The sequence below is a fragment of the Cygnus olor genome, chromosome 2 (assembly GCF_009769625.2).
Source record: "Cygnus olor isolate bCygOlo1 chromosome 2, bCygOlo1.pri.v2, whole genome shotgun sequence".
Lineage (NCBI taxonomy): Eukaryota > Metazoa > Chordata > Aves > Anseriformes > Anatidae > Cygnus > Cygnus olor.
The window spans coordinates 95,858,102-95,880,698 of record NC_049170.1 but is presented as its reverse complement, the minus strand read 5'-3'; the positions used below and the strand labels follow the sequence as shown (position 1 = coordinate 95,880,698).

The window sequence follows — 22,597 nt, the reverse complement described above, 5'->3', positions numbered from 1 at the left end:
TCCCATTTTACTCCACGTCTTCCTTTAGGGCTATGTAGTCAACTGGCAGAGAATACTGAAAATGTTATGACACTAACTCATTCTTGACATGTGTTTTTTCTTTTAAATTAACCAGTCTTTCCTTAGTTTTGGGAAAAAAATATCACAGATGGGCATCTAAAGATGTGATTCTTTGAGTTACATTCCGCTACTATACTGTCACTGTAAACACTGACACAGTGCAAGAATAGTGTTAGGCAAAATCTGCTACATGACCCTCTGCAGTGTTTGATGATTCTTTTCCAAGTCAATCAAATTACAAGGTTTATTGCAAGGAAATAGTCATAACAAGTCTGAAACACTTCAGATCACTGATTATACCCTTCACAAGAGTCAGATACTACATCTGTCATCCTTCAAAGCCTCTGCAGGATGTGCAATCTGAAGACTCGCTACTTTTCTCAGCAATTCAGACTCTTAACGTTCTAAATCTTTTAGGATTGAGATCTATTTTCTTTGGCTGACAAATCTTCCCTTTAATTTTTGGAGCCTCATCTAATTTATTGGCTTAAAAGGAAGTATAAACAGCTCCACAACATCCTGTCCTAATCACCAATGACTTTCTGCTGCCCATGCCATCAGAACATGGGACCTCAAAGTTTCAAAATCCAGCACACAGACATGAAAAACATATGCTTTAGCTACATGCAAATCTGCATTACAGAAATTTTGTTTCCATTAGAGTAAGAATGTTCAGAAGTGCAGAGCTAAGCTATTACTACCTCACATGTGATATCACAAACTTCACTCTACTGCTACTCCTTAACACTTCATTAATGTACATATAATTTTACAACATAGAACATTTTCTTAAGTGACAGAAAGCTCATTCAGGTCAATTTCTAAATTTTTTGCTTCCTTAATATGCATGTGCAACTAGAAACAAATGAAACTTGGTGACCAGAACAATCTCAGTCAACAAGAAGCAGTTACGACTTACACTGAGGATATCTTAAAGGCTTCTTCTCCCACTTTTCCCTTCATTTTACCCTTGCAGAGATAAAAACAAAGGAAGTTCACACCTTCCTCACAGAACTCAGTAACTGAGGCAAACTACAGCTTCCCATAAGAAGAGTTGATGCATGATTGGCTGAATTTGTTGTGGGAACTCCACTCCATACAAAGCTTTATGCTTGTCATGCGTACTGTAATGCATAAATCCAGTATTTAATGTTGCCATCTCCAGTATTGAAGAGTGGTTGATACAAAAGCAGAACAATGAGCTGGCAGTTTGGGCTTTTTAAACTAGTCACATTAGCTGACATCTATCAGTGACAAACAATGTTTCCATGCTGATTCTTTTATAGTCAATATTCTTGGATATAATTTGCCGGGAGATTTTATTGGCTTGCTCAGAAACACCAGAGCTGTTCAAAATGGCACTTGGGCTACTGTGTTCTGAGACTGAATTCAGAAGACAGCTATCCTTAAAAATGTCTCTGCACAAAGGGCTCTCTTGCCTTGTCCAACACTTAACAGTCCACAGAGATAACATGAACACAAAAACAAACTACAACACAAAAATGGCAACAAACACATATGATATACTGAGTTTTCCATGCAAGTCTTCAGTTAGATCTGAAATACATAGGTCTGAGAAAATAACTGACCTGTGCCATGGTAAATTTAAGTCTTGAAAGAAAAGTAAACAACCCATATCCTCCCTCCTCTATATTGAGGAAATAAAACTTAGAATGTAGAGGAAGTATAACCATTTGGTGAGATAAAATAGGGCAGCCAGACTATTTTTAGATTCTGAGCTCCTCCTGGATACACTGATGGAGAACGGGGGGAGAAGCACTTGGCCACAAAACAACTGCCAAGTCAAGAAACAGAGATTCACACTACACTGGTCTTTTAGCAGCTGAGATTATCAATGGGAGCTTTTGGCTTGTCAGCATTTTACTTGGATCTCTGGAGAGAAAAGACATACTTTACATAACAAATGGAATGTTTTCAAATTAGGACATTTCTGTTTGCAGCCAAGCTTAGTGAAGCAGCCATGAATCTTCAGCCTCAAGTTTATCTAGAAGAGTTTTTCAAGTAACAAAAACAGTCCTTTACCACCAGTGTGTTTTGTTGCTACTCATTGATGAGGAATTTTCAGAGGATTTCTTACATTACCGTGCCTAATCTGTAAGCTTTTTTTTCTTTTTTTAAGCACAAAACCAGTATTAACTGCACACGCTGAATGTACTAAACACGCATCCCCAAAGTTCGAGGCCAGCACAGGGATTTAGCAACAAATACACCAGCTAGGACACCAATAGGCAAGATCCTCAAGGCTTCTGCAGCTACTAAAAGGGTAACAAACAAACTAATAAATAAACAAAAATAAATCACACAAACACCCACGAGTCCACTGTTTATCTTAACAGATCAATTACAGTAATCCATGTCTTAGAGTGGAGAACGGCTCCTTCCTGCAGACAAGACATTAGTGTTGAAGGAAGGGTCATTTATTTGCCATCACATCTGGAAACTTAAGACAGACTTAATGCTTCCTGTGGCTTCAGGGAGACAATCTGTCATGCCAGGAGGTACTTCTGCCTGCTTAAAAAGGAAGAACTTCAAGCAAAACTTCCCATTATCTGAAAGTATTTGAAAGAAAACAAACAAACCCCACACCCAACCACCACAAACAACAAAAGGAGCATTATTCTAGATCTGATCTTTTTGAAGGCTGCACTGCAGTTGTAAGAATATTCATTTATGAATAGTCACTAAAACATCATTCAAGGGACATATCCGGGAAGATGGTTTCTAACATGACACTGACATTCTCTTACAGTATCAGAGAATGTAACCTACTGTTTGCCTAGAGAGGGCCTTCTGAAGGGAGAAGGGTGACAAAGTCAACTCAATCAATTTTACATACTTCAAATTCAATCCATACACCCAGCAAGTCTGCAACAAAAACTGAATCCAGCAAAAAGACAAGCATGGTATGATTTTCATTTTACTGAGGGAAGTCATAAGATGACTGATGTGAGTCATCTTATTGACTCTTGATGAAATATGGGTTGACACTGACCTTCATTCACACATTCAGATTTAGAATGATCTCATATTACTTTATACACTCCACTGTTTTAGCTTGAGAGCAACTCTAAGCTTATTTTCTCAACATTCTGCTCTCTGTCTCTAGTTACATCTTACTATAAACATCAGGTAATTCCTTGTGGCAAAAGATCAAAGCCAACATACAACCCCATCCACCTCTCATAAGATGACAGCAGTTTAAGCAAGCGACAAAAATGAGTGACAGATCAGGCCTTGAATGAACCAGCAGAGGTTTAAGCAATTACATAACACATTAAAGTTCTTACATTATTCCTGACACTAAAAATGCTGTGCCAAAACTGGCACATGCACAAAAGGTTGCAAATTTCGTGAGTAACTACATACCTGCTCTCCTTGCCTCGATGCAAGCAACACTCATTTCTTCTTTCAATTCATGGTTTTCGTTGGCTATAGCTTCACCTACTGTAACAAATCTTCCAACTGCCAGGTTAACTGCTTGGCCCACTCGCTGGATTGCTTGCAGAGTCTTGTCTGAACGCTTTGGTTTATCTTTATGATTAATAAGAGTAGTTATCTGTGAACAAGTAAGAGTTAATTTTTAGAACTGTATACAAGATGAGTTTTTAATATTATAGACAAGTTTTGAGCTGTTACTAAACTCAGTAACAGATTTTAGGATACTAATAAAACAAGTGTGGGGTCATGAGTTATCATTTAACTTCTTAGAGAAAGAAAAAAAATGGAGCATAAGTTTGCTCATCTGCTGTGATCTCAGCTTATCTCAGATCTGAAATGAATTGATTTTTTTTTTCCTCCTACTTGCAATATTAAAATAAACTGCCCTAGGTCTCAACAGGCTTTCACATTAAGGACAGACTAGAAGTTGAGGAGTCCAGCTGTAGGCATATCAACACTGTTTGGGGTTTGCCAGCATTGGAAATCCTATAAAGCATTTGTGCTGCCAGGTAACTAAACTCACTCATCTACTAGGATTTAGGATCTTTGGCTCCTTTAACTGAAATAAGCCGTTCTAAAAGATGTTTTATCCAATTGAATAAGGCAAGCTTTAAGAAAGAACAAACAGTAACACAGTCTTTACACAAAAAGAAAGACCATTTACCTTTTAGAAACTACCTGAAGCATCCTATTCTGGCCTATCCAAAAATCCTAAACCAGCATAAAAGCCGTTATTGTTGCCAAAAAAAAGTTAGTCCTGCTTATCCTTGCCTCCCCTCCCCCCTCCTCCCCATTTTTGCAATGAATTTATCTGATGTGGGTTAAAATTGAGCTGTGGAGAAGTTGATGTTTATTAGTTTAATTTTATTCATAATCAGTTGCCCATAATCAGTTTTTGGCAGCAAAAGAGAAAACGTACAGACTAGAAAGATGGCAGAAGTGCTTCTTTCAGTAGCAGTGCGGTTTAAAATGCATTGCAGTACTAGCCACATCCTTAGGAGTTCAAAGAAGTCTACTAAAAGAATCACAGAATTACATGAATCAAGTGCTTAAACACCTCGGCTGTATCAGCTTGATCACAGATGTCTGTCTGTTCCTCAAAAAACATGAATCACCATTCATTCATACATCCTCCTCGAAGCTGTATCCGTAATGCTTGCATCACATCCAAGGAAAGAGCCGGAAGCAGTGTAAGAACTGTTCTGCTTCGTAATTTGATCAATGCCCAAGATTTTTGTGTTCTTCTTTCTCCATCTTTTTCCCAAGCCAGAAGTTCCAAAGGAATGCCACTTTCTACAGTTCATACAACAAATTTGTCCCTATAAGAGGCCCACACCACAGTTCACCAACCTCCATTCCCAAAGCCCAAAAACCCTTGATGTCTCTCCAGCAAAAAGACCAGTTTAGAATGAAAACAGTCCTATTAAAGAGTAATCCAAGCATATATGTCAACACTTCCAAGTTCATTCTAGAGATGGAATGATATTCCCGAAATGGATACCCCTCCCAATTACCATCACTTCTGTGGAAATTCAGCTTATGTTAAAAGCAGATGTTAAAAACGCCTGCAATGTGCAGCTCTCCAAATTCCAGCATTGTGGATGCCTTGGGTACACCAAACCACCAAATACCTGCAGCTAACCTAACAAGCCCAGCTGGCTAACTCCTGACTAGCCATGGACAGTAAGCGTAATAAGAGCATCAGCCCAAATGCTGCAGAAAACCAATTTGACAGAGGGGCACAACTTTCTTTCCTCAACAGATATTTAAGCAAACAGGAACCCAACGTTATGCAAACAAAGGACTAATATAAACCCGTTGAGTTACTGACTTTTCAAAATTATATAGAATAACAAATAAAATACAAGTTGGATGCACGTCCTGGCTGCAAGTTTGCCTCCCACAGCATTTTATAATAGCAGAAGTTTAAACATGTTCAGCGTAACCCTGAAAAAATGCATACAGAACTAACACTGCAGAATGAAAGGAATCCCACGGTCTGTTACAAATCATCGAGGGCATTTTAATCCCATATGCTACTGTAAAGGTACACAAATGACAAAAATCACTAAGATGTCAGTTATGTCAGTTTAAGTTGCTTTAATAAAAGTGCTACAAAACATTTTTAGAAACACTTTCATTTGAGATATGGGAGAACTTCACGATTCTACCACTTTAGCACTCTCTTTATAGGGGTCATAAGTATCGCACGATTTCAGAAATAGCCACCTCTTATTCTCCACCACGTAAGGTGAAGCAAGAAGCAGCAACTGTTTTGGCAGGTACCACCACCAGTGTCATCTAGTCTGTAACACCCACTGAAGGAGTTTCTAAATGCAGATTAAGTTTAGTATGGACACCTATGGTTACACATGACAGACGATGCTTTGCAGATATTTCCTGGAATAATGAAGTCCTAGCTGGGTAATATAATTTCTTTGGGACTAGCTGCATTAGGGCCACTAGAGGAACTCTCTCAACATTAGAAAGGAAGGAAACTAGTTCCAACAGAAGTTGGTCAAGAAGTTTGAAACATACCAAGACATAAACAGCTTCACGCCTATTCAAGTGTGATCAACATTATAACATTAGATGTGGCACATGCAGCCTGTGCTGATACAGCAACTTTTGTGTAGGATGCTTATTAAAAAAAAAAAAAAAGGTAAAGTAGCAAGCAGCCCTGAAATAGGAGTAGGTAGTTCGTAATAAAAGAATGAGGTAGAGAAATGTATGAAATATAGATCAACTAAAGGAATAAAGGCTCTTTGGTTCTAGAACCATGAGTTAGATATTCCAAACAGAAAAAAAGCTTAATGATGTCAAAGAAATGAAAGTTCAAAATTCTTCAGATATAGATGGGCTGCTCATAACCTGTCACCTGCAGAAAGCATTGCTGTGCAAGCAAGAAGAATGTATAATTCTGAGAAATACCTCTTTCTTTCATGAAATGTTAAGCGTGACAGGATATACTCAGACATATCCTCTGTTCAAATTTATGAAAAAGCAGAGGCACAAATCTATTGGAGGAAATTAATTTTAATACTGTATTTCAAGCCAATAGCCACTGCAGTTTCAGACTTTTTCGGTGAAGAATTAAGCTTAAAACAAACAATCAAGGGCTACTGAGATGGTGAGGGGCCTAGAGGGGAAGACGTACAAGGAGCAGCTGCGAGGTCACTTGGCCTGTTCAGCTTGGAAAAGAGGAGGCTGAGGGGGGACCTTGTCGCGGCCTACAGCTTCTTCATGAGGGGAGTGGAGGGGCAGGCGCTGATCTATTCTCTTTAGTGACCAGCAATAGGACCCACAGGGAATGGTGTCAAGCTGAGGCAGGGGAGGTTGAGGCTGGATATCAGGAAGAGGTTCTTCACCAAGAGGATTGTTGCACACTGGAACAGGCTCCCCAGGGGCATAGTCACAGCACCAAGCCTGTCAGAGTTTAAAAGCGTTTGGACTGTGCTCTCAGTCATATGGTCTGAATTTTTGGGTAGACCCATGTGGTGCCAGGAGTTGGACTCAATGATCTTTATGGGTCCCTTCCAACTCGGGATATTCTATGAATCTAGTGTTTAAGGATGTTTTAGATTATAAAAAATTACTTTTTGCCCTGTATACGGCTGTGACTCACAGCCCATCCAGTGGTAATCAGACCAGAACTATTACTGCTGTGTTTCTTTCTTGTTTTTTATTTTTGAATAAAATCCCCTATGACTCCAAGAACATTATCTAAGCTCTGCTTTAAACTTAAGACCTCCCAAATATTTAATTTGCTGTATACTGATCATGCATCACCCAGTCACTAACATTTGTGGTGTTTGGGCAGGAGTTTAGAATTGAGGAGATTACCTGCAAGCCTCTTTGAACAAGAACAATACACTACACGCTGTTTACTTAAGAATTTACCAGTCAGGTGCTAGAAAGGAAGCAGTCCTTTTGATAATACTTATATTCTGTTGAATAAGGACTCATACTTTTTGCATGAAATGCTTGGATGAGACTTAGATGATCGGCTGAAGGATTGTGCTGTCTCAAAAGATTGTCAGTTACAATCTTCAGTCACTTGCTATGAGCAGCCCCCAGAAAACTGTCTTTTCCCACAACTTTACTGAAACTAACTTACAGTCATAATAGATCAAGATGTACTTGATATTTAAGGAAACAAGTTCAACCATGGCACTTTTCAAGCAGCTGTTTTCAAAGCTTTTGGAGAGCCTTCAGATAGTGATATTTAAGTTGTTATATGCTTCATGCACAGGAAGCATCATGACAGCATGCTTAGCTAAAAATATTCTAATGTCTATTTATTATCAGTGTAATTAAGTCTTGCATGACAGAATAAAGTGATATTTAAGAGATTGGGTTTCAGGAAGTATTTATAGACTACTATATATAACACCAGCGGAAACGTAGCTATTTCACAGCCACTCCCACAAACAGAAGTTAAATTGAGAAATCAAGTTGGAAGGTACCCTACACACCTCCTTACACACAGTGTACGTAGGATGATTTATACTTGCGTGAGTAATATTTGTTATTGCCTCACACTAATCAGTTTTCCTACTAGAGCAAATATTTAAGGTATTTTCTCTATGCAGTGAGGATTAGCTATTGCCCCGTAGCATCCTTAGAGTAACAGCTCCTCTTACATTCTGTGTATTTTCACATTTGTATCTTCCATTAAGTTCATGTAGGTTAGAAATCCATTTTTGAGGGAAGTATAATAGAAGCAGTCGAAAGCCTTTGCTAAGAAAATGCAATAGTACTACATGCTAGGCAAGAAGTTATAAACCCCTACAACATAAGTGTACTGTAAAGCAAATTTAGTTGCAGTTGATGGGACCTAAAAATCTTGATCATGACAGACTTTCCAACCTGGTTCGTGCTTTTGTTAGCTTGTATCAAGATGGGGGAGGGCAGGGAATGACTTCTAATACTACTTTTAGGTACGGCATCTCATTCAGTCTTGTGTAACTACCCAAGGACAAACAGACAGGTCTTCTGACTCATTTAGCAGGTCAGCCACACACATCACTCTAACATCCACATCTGCTACAGAATGCAACCTCACTTGAGAGCGTGCAGAAGCAGCAGCTGGCATTCGACATCCAGCCCATCCAGACTGCCAGCAGAACTGCCAGGGAGACTTACCGTCGTCACAAAGGACAAGCCTCAGGGAACTTGAGAAGTTGACAAGGACTACCTGCTTATTCACCCTAGAAATCAGAAGTGTTAAAATTAAATGCACATCTAGGCATTATTGAAAGCCTTATTAACCATTTTCTATAGTTTTAAGCACTCATATATGTGTGTATATATACTTTTTAGAGGTCTGGCTAACATGCAGATCTTTTATTATTTATTTAAGATTTGGAAGACCTTATCTTCCTACTCCGTTTTCCTTTGTAAGAATTCATCTTTGAAAGTTTTTTTTCAAATGCTGGAAAAGATCAACCAAAGAGAAATTTTGTATGCAATTAGAAAGTATGCAAAGGAGGGCTACAAAGATGGTGAAGGGTCTAGAGGGGAAGACAGCTGAGGAGTGGCTGAGGGCCCTTGGTTTGTTCAGCCCAGAGCAGAGGAGGCTGAGGGGAGGCCTCATGGCGGCCTGCAGCTCCCTCACGAGGGGAGCGGAGGGGCAGGCGCTGAGCTCTGCTCTCTGGGGACAGCGACAGGACCCGAGGGAACGGCATGGGGCTGGGACAGGGGAGGGTCAGGGTGGGTGTTAGGGAAAGGTTCTGCTCCCAGAGGGTGGTTGGGCACTGGGACAGGCTCCCCAGGGCAGTGGTCACAGCACTGAGCTGCCGGAGTTCAAGAAATGTTTGGACAACATTCTCAGACATAGGGTTTAGTTTTTGGGTGGTCCTGTGTGGAGCCAGGATCCAGACTCAGTGATCCTTGCAGGTCCCTTCTCACTCAGGATATTCTAAGATCCTATGAAATGCAAGTGCATTAACTGCTAGCGCACTAATTAACTGTATATACCCATATTCTATTTATCCTGAAAACAGTATTTGAGACCACTGCCTCTGCTTTATGAACACTTGAAACAGAAGTTTCTTCTGCACATTACCGAGCGGCAACCAACCCTTCCTTGCAGAAGTTGCAGAGACCTCAACACATCGTTAAGGACCTCACATCACAGCTTCTGTAAAAGAACAGCTTCCAAGTGGTATGATCCCATTACCCATATTTATGTATTTACCTCATACTGCCTGCAGGAAGTATGCAAAGGGCAGTACAAATATGCTGCACGTCCAAGACTGCTGAGTTCTGTTAGACTTATAGTATTGGGACTGTTGTAGTCGCATCTTTACCTGAAGGCTTTCCAAAAGCATCTTCTCACTGCTTTGGTACATGCCTTTCATAAAAGCCTTCAGGGAAGCTAATGAAATAAACCACTTTAACAACCTAAGTTGGTTCGCTTATCTGCAGGGAAATGCTTGGAGGAGCCTCTGGCAATCTTTCACACCTAGTGCCTAACAAGCTGATAAGCTACCTCACCTCTGGAGAGGAAGAAGGAAAAACAAAGGGCAGGCAGTGACAAGCAGAAGCTGACAAGCAACAAAAGAGCCCTACCAACTCAGATTATTGATCTGCCTAACTGATTACCTCCAACAAGGGCTAAGCAAGGGTGTCCAGGAGGAAAAAAAAGAAAAAAGAAAGAGGTAAATGAGGTACTAGCTAATTACACTTGTATCCAGAGTTTTGGTTAACTGCAAATCATAGTTTTAATTAAAAATATTTGTGTATTTCTTATGCATAACAGCTTCAACACACAACATCATTTGGAAGGGGTCGGAACAGCCCTCTTCAGCTCTTTCAGATCTAGGCTTCAAAACCTACTTCAGACCTCTCTTTGTAAAGTTTGCCAAGAAAGGCAAGAGTACACAACTTCTAATTTGAATACACCCCTCGGATTATTAGCATCATTACTATTCACTTGTTACACATTCTTGGAATTGTTTAGAGAACAAAAGAAAGGACTGAATTCATAGCATGGCCATACTATAGTAGTGAATGCCCTTTCTTTGTGCCGAATGCATTCTTAGAAATCCAAGGGTCCTTTAAACTTCAAGATCCAAACCAAACGCCAACAAAATGATTATCCAAAAAGTGAAGATACAGATGACCTTGTTCAATTGACTTTTATGACGCTAATTTATTTCCTCCAGCCTGTTTGGTTCCCTCCCCCACCCCCCACACACAGGAAGGGGGTGAGGGGTATTTCGATTTTCCCTCCCCCCTAGAGTAATGAAAACTCGATTTTTTTTTTTTTTGCAGTGTGGTTAAGTTATTTTGAACTTTTTTTTTTTTGGGGGGGGGGGGGAGTTGCAGGAGCTCTAGAGAAGCAAGAGAAAGAATAAACACAACTCACACTAGTACAAGACATTATGTGGAATTTATAAATACTTTAATAGTACTACTAAAATGACACTGTTGTAAAGGAGAAATACACTTGCTTTTTTAACATTCACTTTTCAGACTCCTTTAAAACCAGGGAACACCAGTGATCCACAGATACAAGGCAGAAAAGTAAATGAAAACTGATGTGCACTCCTGCCATTCTCCCCCCCAACCTCCCCCCAGAACAGCAGCAGAAAAGAATCCCTGAAGAATGTTCAGCAATGCTTCACCACTGATCAAACAAAGCTAACATTTTTCACTCTTACATGCCTTACAAGTCAGAGGACTGCCTTATCTTCCCCCAAGAAAAGGTGTCTTCAGAATTTCTATAGAAATGAGTGACAGTGGCAAAGATCTTCATTTTCAAACAATCCAAGTTCCAATTTCCTTCTCTTTTTGAAAAGATGTGTGGAAGTTTACAGACTGAAATTTGCACTTTTGAGCAACTTGACACTTATAAGTTAACAAAAAAAATGGAAAATCCAATTTAACCTCCTCAGATTTTATACGTGCATCAAGTACGCTGATCACAGAATGAGTTTACCTGTCCTGAAACACATCCAAGGATAAAACAGCCTTTCATGCCCTTTTCTTTGTAAATTGGCCTTCTAACAACCACCATCTTGAAGTTTTGCTGAAGTGCACAACTGCCTCACTAGAAAAGTGAGCTTGAGCTAACAAACAATTGGTCTTAGGGGTGTGCAAGCCTGCAAAAGTGCATTTTCCTCCCCTCCTGTTGTTCAATATCTTCTAACCTAAAGGGGTAGATTTCATAAACAAAGCTATTACCTTTTTTTCATTTTGCACCTAGAAATCCAGGGCATGAGCACATCTAAGAAAACAAAACCCACTCAGATGGGAGCGCATTGTTTAAAGTGTACTTTCAGATGTGGTCAAAACAAATGCAGACAAGTTTTCAGCACCAGAGAGATGCAAGTCTCAAAAATAACTGAACTTACTAATACCATCAGGTAAACCTAAAACCAGAGACTCAATGTCAAATAATTATTTAATTATTGTGGCTTTCCTGTCAAACTTTAACTTTCCTTTGTTAGCATACTTAAAGCTCTATTGCTTGTGCAAACAATGCCCGAGACAACTCTGAACTTCTCATTTAGAAAAAGTCACTGCTGTGGAACTAAAAATTCAGATATTGTAATGTTGGACGTAGCAGGAACAACACTGATACTGCCTGCAGTTGAGAACTCTTTCACTTCAAGTTGGGACTGGCTCCTGTAGATGTGCAAAAAGTTGTTAGCCCCATAGGCAGCTTCACTGGTATGAATACCAGCCATTCACTGCGGGCTGCAGACAGGGTGGTTCTTCGGGCCTTTTTTAGAGAAAGCTTCCTTAGCTGCTTTTGGCATACCACTTCAATACAGAGAAACACCTGGCATTTCTTCTTGAAAAGCACATACTTGCCTAGGGATTAACAGAGAAGTATACTGTACACTGGAAAATGCTTTGCATGTGCAACTATCATCCATTTAGAGGAGCATAAGAAAAATAAAATACCAACAACAAAACAAAACTTGCATATAATTCAGGAACCATTACATGAAGGGCAACAAAAATTCATTCAGTTGTGAAATTTAAGGAAATTTAAATGCAACACCAAAATTCAGTAACAAACTCTGATAATAAAAGGGAACATCCATACACTGGTTTAACTCCTACATTTAATTATGTGTAACTTTGGACAATATTTCCTTTCTAAACAATTTTGACACCTGTGTATTTTTTTTTAATAACCCCCCCCCACACCCACACACACACACTTAAAACATTAAGTTTCTAGAACTCATTTTCAACTTCATTCTTATTTGAAAGAATATAATAATTTGTGTGTTTATAAGAGGTTATATTGATTCTGCTTAATATAAAAAGTCAATACAAAAAAGTTTTCTTCTAGGACAAAGGCAACTGTGTAATACTTTATTTTTCTGTATACCTCTGAAAGTACTGTAGTATTTGCTCATAAATGGTGTCTGATTATTCATTTTATGTATAAAACAAAGAAATCATCCCATTCACTGTTTAGAGCAAATTAACAGTTACAGTTGGGTCCAGACTCTGTATTACTACTCAGTTACCCCACTAGCTTTAAGCGAGGCTATTGATGGAATACAGTACAATTCAGCGAGTAGAAATGATTGTTTAAGGCTCTGGCTAGTAAGGGTTATGTTTTGCCAATGAATTCATAAACAGAAAATAATCCATGCTAAAAGCAATAGGCTCATATTACCATACAGCAATTTTATTAAACTATAATCAGAGTTGTTTGCAATCATTAATTCATAATTCATCCTTTGGGGATTTCCATACCTAATCTGTCTAAAACCATCTGTTCACAACGCTGAATAGCAAGAAAGCCGCTCTCATTCTTTTTGTGCAGTATCATTGTGAGGCAGTTTTGACTTAAAATTCATTCTGCTGGAGAACTCAAAAAAAATTTTTTGTTTAATCTACAAGAAAGCTGTTAATCTGATCTCCTAAGTGTAAAAGACAAGCTTCCGCTGAAAAAGAGCAGTTGACTTTCAGCTATGTCAGTATGAAGAACCTTACTTCAGCTACTTGACGTGCTACTCTTACTTAATTGTATCAAAGCTTAAGGTACTGAACATCATACCAGAGGTGCGAAGCTTAACTCAAAGCCAATTTCACCATTCAAGGGTTCATGGAATGGAACGAAAGCCACAGGTTTTTCCATGCCTGTGCTGTTGCTGATGTTGTAAGTTTTCAAATGTAGTTTTTCTTGTGAAGTAGATTACCATTAGTGATACCAATTATCATCAGTAATTAGCATTAAAAAAAAAAAGAATATTCTGGATAGGTAAACAAAGTATAAGGTATTCCTGCAGTCCCCAGCATACCTTAAAAACCACAACCATAACTGACCAGCTATGTCCCTTTCACTGTTTCCTAACAACCTAGCTTCAATCACTAAACAGCTGCCGATTAAAACTAGCCTCAGTAAAGAGAAACCTGCAACTACATCAGCCCAGAGACCCAACTGCGGGTGTACTGTGACTGAAGGAATCACGGGATCTACAGTCAGGTGACAAACTCATATGGTTAACTTTCCTGCAGAAATCCCAGACAAAGAAGCAGGCTCCTTAAGGGGCATAGGGTACCTCGTGTACACCGGGTAACAGCAGAACTGCTGCAAGCTTTGTTGTTTGCATAGGGTAGAAGAGTGGTAATACAGAATACACACAAAACTTAATCCACAACACCTGTGGAGCCAAAGGGAGGAGAAGAGTCAATGAGTTAGTCACTAATTGAAACTAATGAGGTACAACCCTGTAAACAAGCAGCATACCACATGCTTCCGACTCAGCAGCAGAGTTAACACGTACGACTGTTTCCACAGTAGTTTCTCTGCAGCGCTAAAACAGGAGGTTTTCTTCACTCAGTACAAGTAACAACGCAAGCCTCTACACAGCCATTCATAATTTCATTAGACTTGGCACTACTGTTAAGTAAAGTCTCTACCAAATTAATTCACACAGAAGAAAATCCTGGAAGAGGGGAGAAGCGGCTGCTTGTGAGTTAGTGGAATTTTTAAAGTACCGAAGGAGAAAGACTAGTACCCAAGAAGTATTTAAAGAGAGGAGCACTGTGTTTTCTTTCCTCAGATACACTGAAGAAAGCAGTAGGTTTAAGACAAATATGGATTACCCTACTTTTTCCAAAAAGGAAGTTTCCAAAGATTACCATGAGGAACAAATCCCAAGCCTTGGCACCATCTTGGAACAAGAACAGCCAGCAACATAAAAAACCTTTAGAACACTGCAGGTGGCCTAGAGGTACCAAAAATGCCTAGCGAAACATGACAGGCACAGGACTTGCTGGAACAAATCTCTCAGTGTGTCTGCCACATGGGAAATGCAAATACGTTGAAATGGGTAATAGCTTGGACTAAATACTGAAGTTCAGGAATGAGAGTACACTTATTCTTAATTTTAAGAATATTGTCCAGAGAATGTATGAGAAATGTTTTGACAGTCTCTAAATGAAGAAGAGAGTATTATTTGATTTGCAAAAAGCTCAAAAGTAGGTATGTAACTGAGCCTGTAGTTCGACACAATGGTACAGCTACAGACCTTCAAACACCAGGACATACACAAGACTAACACATGATGCAGATGAAAAGCAAGAAAACTTTTCCAGTTTTTGCAGGCTTCCAAGAATAAAAAACTAGTGATAGCAAGTTGAAAGTCTGAGTGCTCTTAAGATATCACTCTGTGTTTTAAAGTTGTTAGTGAAAGTCCATTAAGGCAAATCCATGACTGAATAATCTCCAAGATGACTAGTTTTGCAACTGTTAAATTTAGAAGAAACAAACACTTGTAGGAAGATGTTATATGTATCTTTTCACCTATGTGATGCAACAATCTTTCATAGATGTTTTGGCCAGTGTTGGCACCATACATGCATACATTCCCAGAAAACTCTCATGAAGCTCCTTAGCTAAATCCAGAAAAAAAATGTCCGTCATTAAAGACACGTACTAACCTCCATATCCACAAGCGTTGTGGATCTACCTGAAGGTGAGCTGCTGTTCCCAGTTTTGCTGCTACTAGATACAACAGGAGCAACCTAGCAGTTTCCAGGCACCTGAGGACTTTTTAAGCCAATGAGACCACAAAACAGCTTTCCCAAACACAGTGTTAGTCCACAGATAGCATTCATAGACCAGTGTCATACTGAACTCAGTGTCTACAGTTTAACATAGCTCTGTTAAAAGTCTTCAATAGACTGTTTGTTTAGTTGCATGAAGATTAACAGCAGTTCCACTGAAAGTAACTTACCGGCTCTTACAGTTCATTTCTTCAGGAGGCTAAGTCTGATATACTTGCTTACTTCCTCAACACAGCTTTGCCTCAACCCTTTGACAGAAGATGAGAACAGAGCAGAGCAGCTACTCATACTTGTGCTCAGCTACGACAGAAAGTGAAGAAATCCCTACAGCAGAAGGCATCTTTGTGACCTGCTCAGAGAATCTCTGTGGAATCAAAGTGACGGTAGAAGAGGCCATGAAAACATTAGATACAATGAACTGGTACAACTTGCCAACATTAGATGTCATTCACTAATATTTCAAGGAACTCAAAGATGCCACAGATGATACCAACTTTCTCATGCCACTTAAAACTAGACTGATAGTTGAGGTATGGATGTTGCCTGACACATTGACACAGAAAATGAGGAAGAACAGAAGTAGCGGACACCTGAATAAATATGATGTACTGGGAAAAACTCATGGTGTTTGTTAAGGGAAATCCTGCCTCACAAAACAACCAGAGCTCTCTGTAGAGATCAGGGATTACATGGATAAGGATAGACTCTGCTGAAAGAGAACTAGGAATCAAAGTTTATACCAAAAGTTTCAAAGAAAACCAAGCAATTCTGAACAACAAAAAAAAGATCCTCTGCACAAATATTTAACTAATTAAGAGACGGAATGAGAAGAAGGAAGATGGAGTAGGAAGGCAGAAAGTAAATGATTGCTTATTGTAATAGAGGGAGATCACCAATGGAGTTTCACAGAAACCTGTGCTGGGACATGGATTATTCTGTGTTATCACAGGGAGAGGAGATAAGCTGGTAATAAAACAATTCACAGTTCACACACCCTTGCTGAACAAGCTAGCCCATCATCCCAACTTTCAGATCATCAGTAAAAACATTAAAGCTTAAGAACAAAACAAAAATGTTAAGTTGGGCCCTGTAACAGTCCGTGTTGGACGCCACTGGTAACAGAATGCCAGCTGGGGTTTGTACTACTGATCACCACCCTTTGAGCCTGACACTACAGCCAAGTTTGACCTACTCTATCACATCACCTTTTCAGTATATATTGCGTTGAATTATTTGCAAGGGTACTAGGATGATAAGGATACTACTGACATCAGATATACACTCAGCAGCTGTTCTTACGAATTATTAGGAAAGAAACAGAGACCACTATGCTTCTATTTATTGACTTCATCCACATCGTAATACTGTATGAGTTCTAGTTCCTGCTCTCCACCTTGACCACAGAAAACAAACAAACAAAAGATACAGCAGAAACTTCAAAAAAGGCCAAAGAAGGATGATTAAGTATTAAACAAATGTAAGTAACAGTTTACATAAGGAATATCTCCAAGTAACTTTAGACTAACGCTTAAAAATGTGATTGAAAGTGGGATGACAGAAATTTAGGAAAACTTTATACCACTGAAGAAAATTGATAAAGATCAAGTTGGCAACGTCTCTTCCAATGATGTATCAGAGAGCAAGTAATATAGGTGGTAGGAGCAAGATTCAAAAGCAGAAGAAAAAGCATCTGATAAGGACAACAAGACAGAAAGATCGCTGATTCTATGCCGATCTGTAGCTTGATCCAGTGTGGTCATTCTAAAGTCATGCCTTCAATCTGAAAACTACATCAGTGAGCTTTTCACATACATGGGAAAGCATCAGTTGTTGGCTCTTCCTGAGGCTCTAACACAAATCCAGATAATTCTGGAAAAAACAGGACACTGGCAGAACACTACATACATTATATAATTATATAATATTTACTGAAATGGGAATTATTATAGCTTGCTTCAGAGAAACAATGCCATAATAAAGAACAGACTTGGTTTTTTCCTTCTCAAGGCACATACCATTGTAATTTGTTCAGAATCCAAGACTGACGGGAATAAAAGTCAGCAACATTGGTATCATGGACTTTTTTTTTTTTTTTTTTTTTTTTTTAAGTTATTTAGGCTTTGAATGTGTTGGCCAAACAAATTCCAAAGCCTGTAGTGGTATCTTCCATAACAAGGAAGTTGGAAAAACATGTTCAGTAACATGGGGGCACACAATCTTTTTCCAAAGTGCCCGTGACAAATAGGCTTTGTGAATATTGAGTAGCTAGCTGTGATCCGACAGGCCTACACACAGGCAGATAGGTTACCTTCGACTGAAAAGTGACTGTCTTCTTTCATGAATGCAGGCAAAGCTCAAAGTTTCATCTCTGAACTTTTTCAAGTGCCTTACCGTGAAGACTTACAGAAAGCTATTCTGCCATTTCTCAGAACACTTCCCTGGAACAGATCCACCCAGACAGGCTCCTCTCCAGCTGTGAAGGTACCCAATTACTGCTAGGCTAGCGAGCAGGTACATAACTGCAGCTGAGGAAGTCACTGGTGGAGCCACATCCTGGAAAGTGCTTTTTCCCTCATCTTTGCCTTTCCTCAACTGTTTAAATGACTTGTTATTAAGTGAGTCAGCACAGACCACGTTAAACACCCTTCCTGACCTGTGTTGCCAAAAACTTTCCATAAAAAAAAACTTAACACAATTAAACTGGAAACGGTAGCAGCAGTGAAGAGCTAAGGAGATGTAAATGGTACAGTGTTCAAGTGAAACACAGAACTAAAGGCACCTACCCAGAAAAAGAGATTTTTTTCCAAACAAAGTGGGTTTTGACCCATAAAACCATATTTTCTGAACTGCATGCCAAATAGTTTACACAATACTATAGAATAATTCTCTTCACAGTACAGATAAGTGGATAGCTAAAAAGAAGTGTTAGCTAATACACTTAATACTGTGGCTTAAGTCTGCAATTTTCCTTTGTCAGTTGTGGCACAATCAAAAAAGGGAAGCATGAAGCTATGAATAGATCTACATAAAATGAAGATCTGGTTCAATTCTGTATTTTATTTTTTTTTTTAATTAAAATTTACTAATAAGCATATCCAGTACTGACTCTAAGGGTAGTTTCTCCTACCAGGAAAACAAGAATCTCTTATCGCTGCTGGTAGTAAATATACTCTGATAGCATATAGTCTGTAAGTAAAGCAAGCTAGAAAGTGCAATTTTATTTATTTTTTTTTAATTGCTAAGTAAAAACAAGTAGTCAAATATGCATTTGCAGTATTGCATGAATTAAAAATAAGAATTAATGCAGGGTTTTTTTGTTGTTGTTGTTGTTGTTTGTTTAAGAAAGGAAAAGATTTAGCTAAACAAGGGAGGTTGAAAGCAAATTTCTCAGGGCAGCCCGTAATTTCTTCTTTGCTCAAAAGCAGTAGTGAAAAGCAGTAGCGAAAAGCAGTAGCAACATTCTGACTACTTTTTTCAGTGGTAAACAAGTATCACATGGCACTTCCCACCTTTTTACCAAATGGTCCGCTATGAAGTTAACTTCACAGCAAGAACAAAAGTTCCCTTTGCAACTGTACTTTGTACAAGCACACGCAGAAGTCCCGCAGTTACTGTGGATACACAGCTTATGCAGAACACATTTCAAGAGATCGAGTAACCTACAAACATAATTTCTGCAAAAATACTCAAAGAAAGCAAGCTAGTGAGATCCCTACTTAAAAAATCTCCATATCTCTACTTAAAAATCTTCATGAAACAGTAAAAAAGGAGCAGGTAAACCTGTACAGTAAGTAGGGCATGCTATCTGGCAAGTTTAGCTAACTGCTGCTGACACCATCAGCAAACAGAGCTCAGCACTCACGCTTCAAGGGAACAAGCTTGTTTGAAGTTTGGAGCACTTTAGCAAGAAAACAGTAAGCTCGAAGTATTCAGAAATGCTCAGACACTTTATATGGCACGTAGAGGAAGTGAAAGATGCACTTCTGGAAAATGTAGTCATGGGTTTTGTGGTCATTAACAAAATCATACATGGCATATTACACGTGCATGGAATCTACAGAGGAACAAGACAGCCTCTCTCAAGCAGTATTAGTGGGAAATAAGGATGCAGAAGTCTGTTAACAGTAAGAATTTGACATAAGTAATTAAGTCCGTCAAGCCTTTGCAATTGGAAAGGTTTTTGTTTGCTCCTAAGCTTCCTGAAAGGGGTCACCTTATTTTACCTCTCTCCATTGTTTCAGGGGCAGAAAGCTGATTGAACTCTATCATTAATTTCACTTTGCCTTGGAACAAATGATTGAATCCCTGAGATAGGGTACTCTGAACTGACTGGGATTTCTTTGGAGGAAGACAAATTGCCATGGGGTAAGTGTAGAACCCCAAAAGCCCATCACAAGCCTGTCCTGCAGCCTGGCTGCACGAACGCAGGACGAGGCTTACGACAGTTTGCTTCCAGACAGCCAGGACAGTACGAAGACAACTCGGTATCACCAGGACGAATGCTTTTTGTGTCGCTGTTACACATCCTTTAAGCGTTCTGTGCAGATGTGGAAACAGGTTTTGACTTACTTTTATGATCAGTTTTCAAAAACACTACAAAGTAAACATTGTATGTTATTTTCACTCGTTGTTTTTCAAGACAGAGCGGTTGTACCGGGTACTTCAAACTCCAGTTTTATAAGCAGAGCCCAAGGAGAACTAACAAACAAACAGCCCCCGGAGTGGCTTCCACACAACTACCCAGCAGACCGCCAAAAAGCCAAACTTTTCCCTTTTTAACCTCGCTCAGGGCGGCGTGGGACCTGCTGAGAGGCCCCTAAGGCTGCTTTTATGTATTATTTAACTCTTAAAATTCACCTATTTCCTTGGGGGGAGGGAGGGAGCCTCCCTCACCTCAGAGCACCCCGCACCCCACAGCCCCATCCCGGGGCTCCAACCGCCCCCCGGCGGCCGTTACGCAACGGCCCCGCGACCTTGCAGGGAACTTCGGCTCCCCCGAGTTTTGTTTTGCTGTTTTTATATTTTCCCTCTCGGGTGGCTGAAGCATCCCCTCGGACAGACGGACAGACGCACGGACGGACCGCAGCGAGCGGATTGCTACCTGCGACACCAACGGCACCAGCGTCTGCTCCACGGAGCGCGTGCGGATCTCCAGCCCCGCGTCCGCCCCCAGCCCCGACGAGGACGACGAGGAGACGCCGCTGCTGCTGCACGGGGACGTGGCCATGGCGAGCAGCCCGCCGAGACGACCCCTGCCACCGCCTTCTTCCTCCTCCTCCTCGCCCCTCCAACTCCGCTGCCGCCCCGCCCCCCGCTGCCTTGCGCGGGCTCAGCCCTCAGCTTCCCCCCTCCCACCCCTCGGGACGGGATTTAAAGCGGCAGCGCCGCTCCTCATTCCCCGATCCCCATCCCCTCACACTGCCCCTGGACCCGGCTCTCCCCGACCCGGCTCAGGGGTCCCGGCCGGGGGGTCCCGGCCCGGTTGTGGAGACCTCCGGGGGAACGGGAGCCGGCCTGCCGTGGGTCTCTGGTTGGGCCCGGCCTTGGTGCCGGGGCACGTCGTCTGTGGCTGAATAAATAAAAAGTACTCAAAGAGGAACAAAAGTTGTTATCCATTTATTTATTTCGTGTTCTGGTTTTGGAATGGGCTGAACTTGCTCCTCAGCATCAGCTTGTAACCTGTATTTGAACTTGCTCCCTAACGCATCGTCCCGTGAAGGCTTCCCATTCCAATTCAGCTCCGGTTGGTCCCACCAAGGCACGTCCACACCAACCTGTGGTATCAGGACCAAACTCCTGGGGCTATGGGCCACTGAGGTGCAAAGCAGTTCCCATCCAGAAATGAGAGAACCTAGCTCAGCGCCATATGCATGGCCACATGCACTGCCCAGCGTCGAGGTGAGCAAACCGCACTACCACCCCACCATAGTTTCCCAGTCAGAGCCCAGGACCTGTGTCTGGTTTCTCAGAGTTCAAACAATGCAGCCCTAAAGACATGTATCTGGCTTTCTTATGTTGTATCATTCCGTGTCTTCGGAAATATTTCTGACCTGTTCTGCACAAAACATCCTTTGCACGGTTTTGAAACCTAGATATAAGATGAAGGACAGCGTTTGTTGTCCCACGGAGTTATCTATATTTATTGAAAAAAGAAAATTGCCAGGACTGCAAGTATAACCCTAGATAAAGATATGACCCTACTCCTAGCTCTTCAGGAAATTGGTTTCCAGCACCATCTCATATTTTCTAAAATGACATCTTATATAACATCGAGTGCTACATGAGAGAGAGGAAGACGTAAATCTACCATGGTACAAAAACATCTAAATGATGGCATAGACTTGAAATAAATGCTAGTCATGTTTGATCAAAGTGGTTTAGAGCACACTCGAGATTTCTTGTTTTTTTTTCTCCTAAATTTTATGCATTTTCTTACAATCTATTTTGTTCTTTTCCAGGTCATTTGATTTCCCTTTACGTCTTTCTCAATACCTAGGTTCTAAGCCTTTGGAAACAATTGTTATTTTCTGATATGTTTTGGTAGAGTGCTTAGGACAGCTGTGGCTGCAGCCTCCCCAAGCCTGCACACTGACCGGTACAGGAGACTGCTGGATCATGTGAGTAAAGACATACGCTACACAAAGTGTCAGTAACACAAGAGAGAAGTGCCTTTCTTTGTCCTCTTCCCTCCCTACACCCTTCTATTTCGTCCTTCAGAATTGTTAATTCCCATTCATTGACTGTTTTCTAAATATTGTCATAATATAAATCACATTGACATGTACAGATATGAATCTGTGATTCATATTAGAAATGAACCAGAAGCACACGCACACTTGGATGCATAATTTGGTGTGGTCAGCTAAGTTCATGTCACTTAATTTCAAAGACTGCCACCTGTCTTCTTCAATACAGTAAAGAGATCAGACATCAAGGGTCTGATAAATATTTTTTTATTCAAAGCCGAGTTATTAGCAGAGGTTAACAGTGAATTTTACAGTTTTTGACTTCACATTGAAAAGGAAAACAAGCT

General features: G+C 40.3%; 1 protein-coding gene across 1 annotated transcript in view; it reads right to left on the bottom strand.

The window, feature by feature from the left end:
• CTNNAL1 (catenin alpha like 1) overlaps positions 1–21,151 on the bottom strand; it is a 58,203-nt gene extending 37,052 nt beyond the window's left edge. The window contains exons 1-2 of the mRNA XM_040549360.1: positions 20,666–21,151; positions 3,448–3,637 (exon numbers count right to left, since the gene is read on the bottom strand). Of these exons, the coding sequence (XP_040405294.1) occupies positions 3,448–3,637; positions 20,666–20,791 (316 nt within the window). The 5' untranslated portion in view covers positions 20,792–21,151. The remainder of the gene's footprint in view (positions 1–3,447; positions 3,638–20,665) is intronic.
• Positions 21,152–22,597: the final 1,446 nt, after the last annotated feature.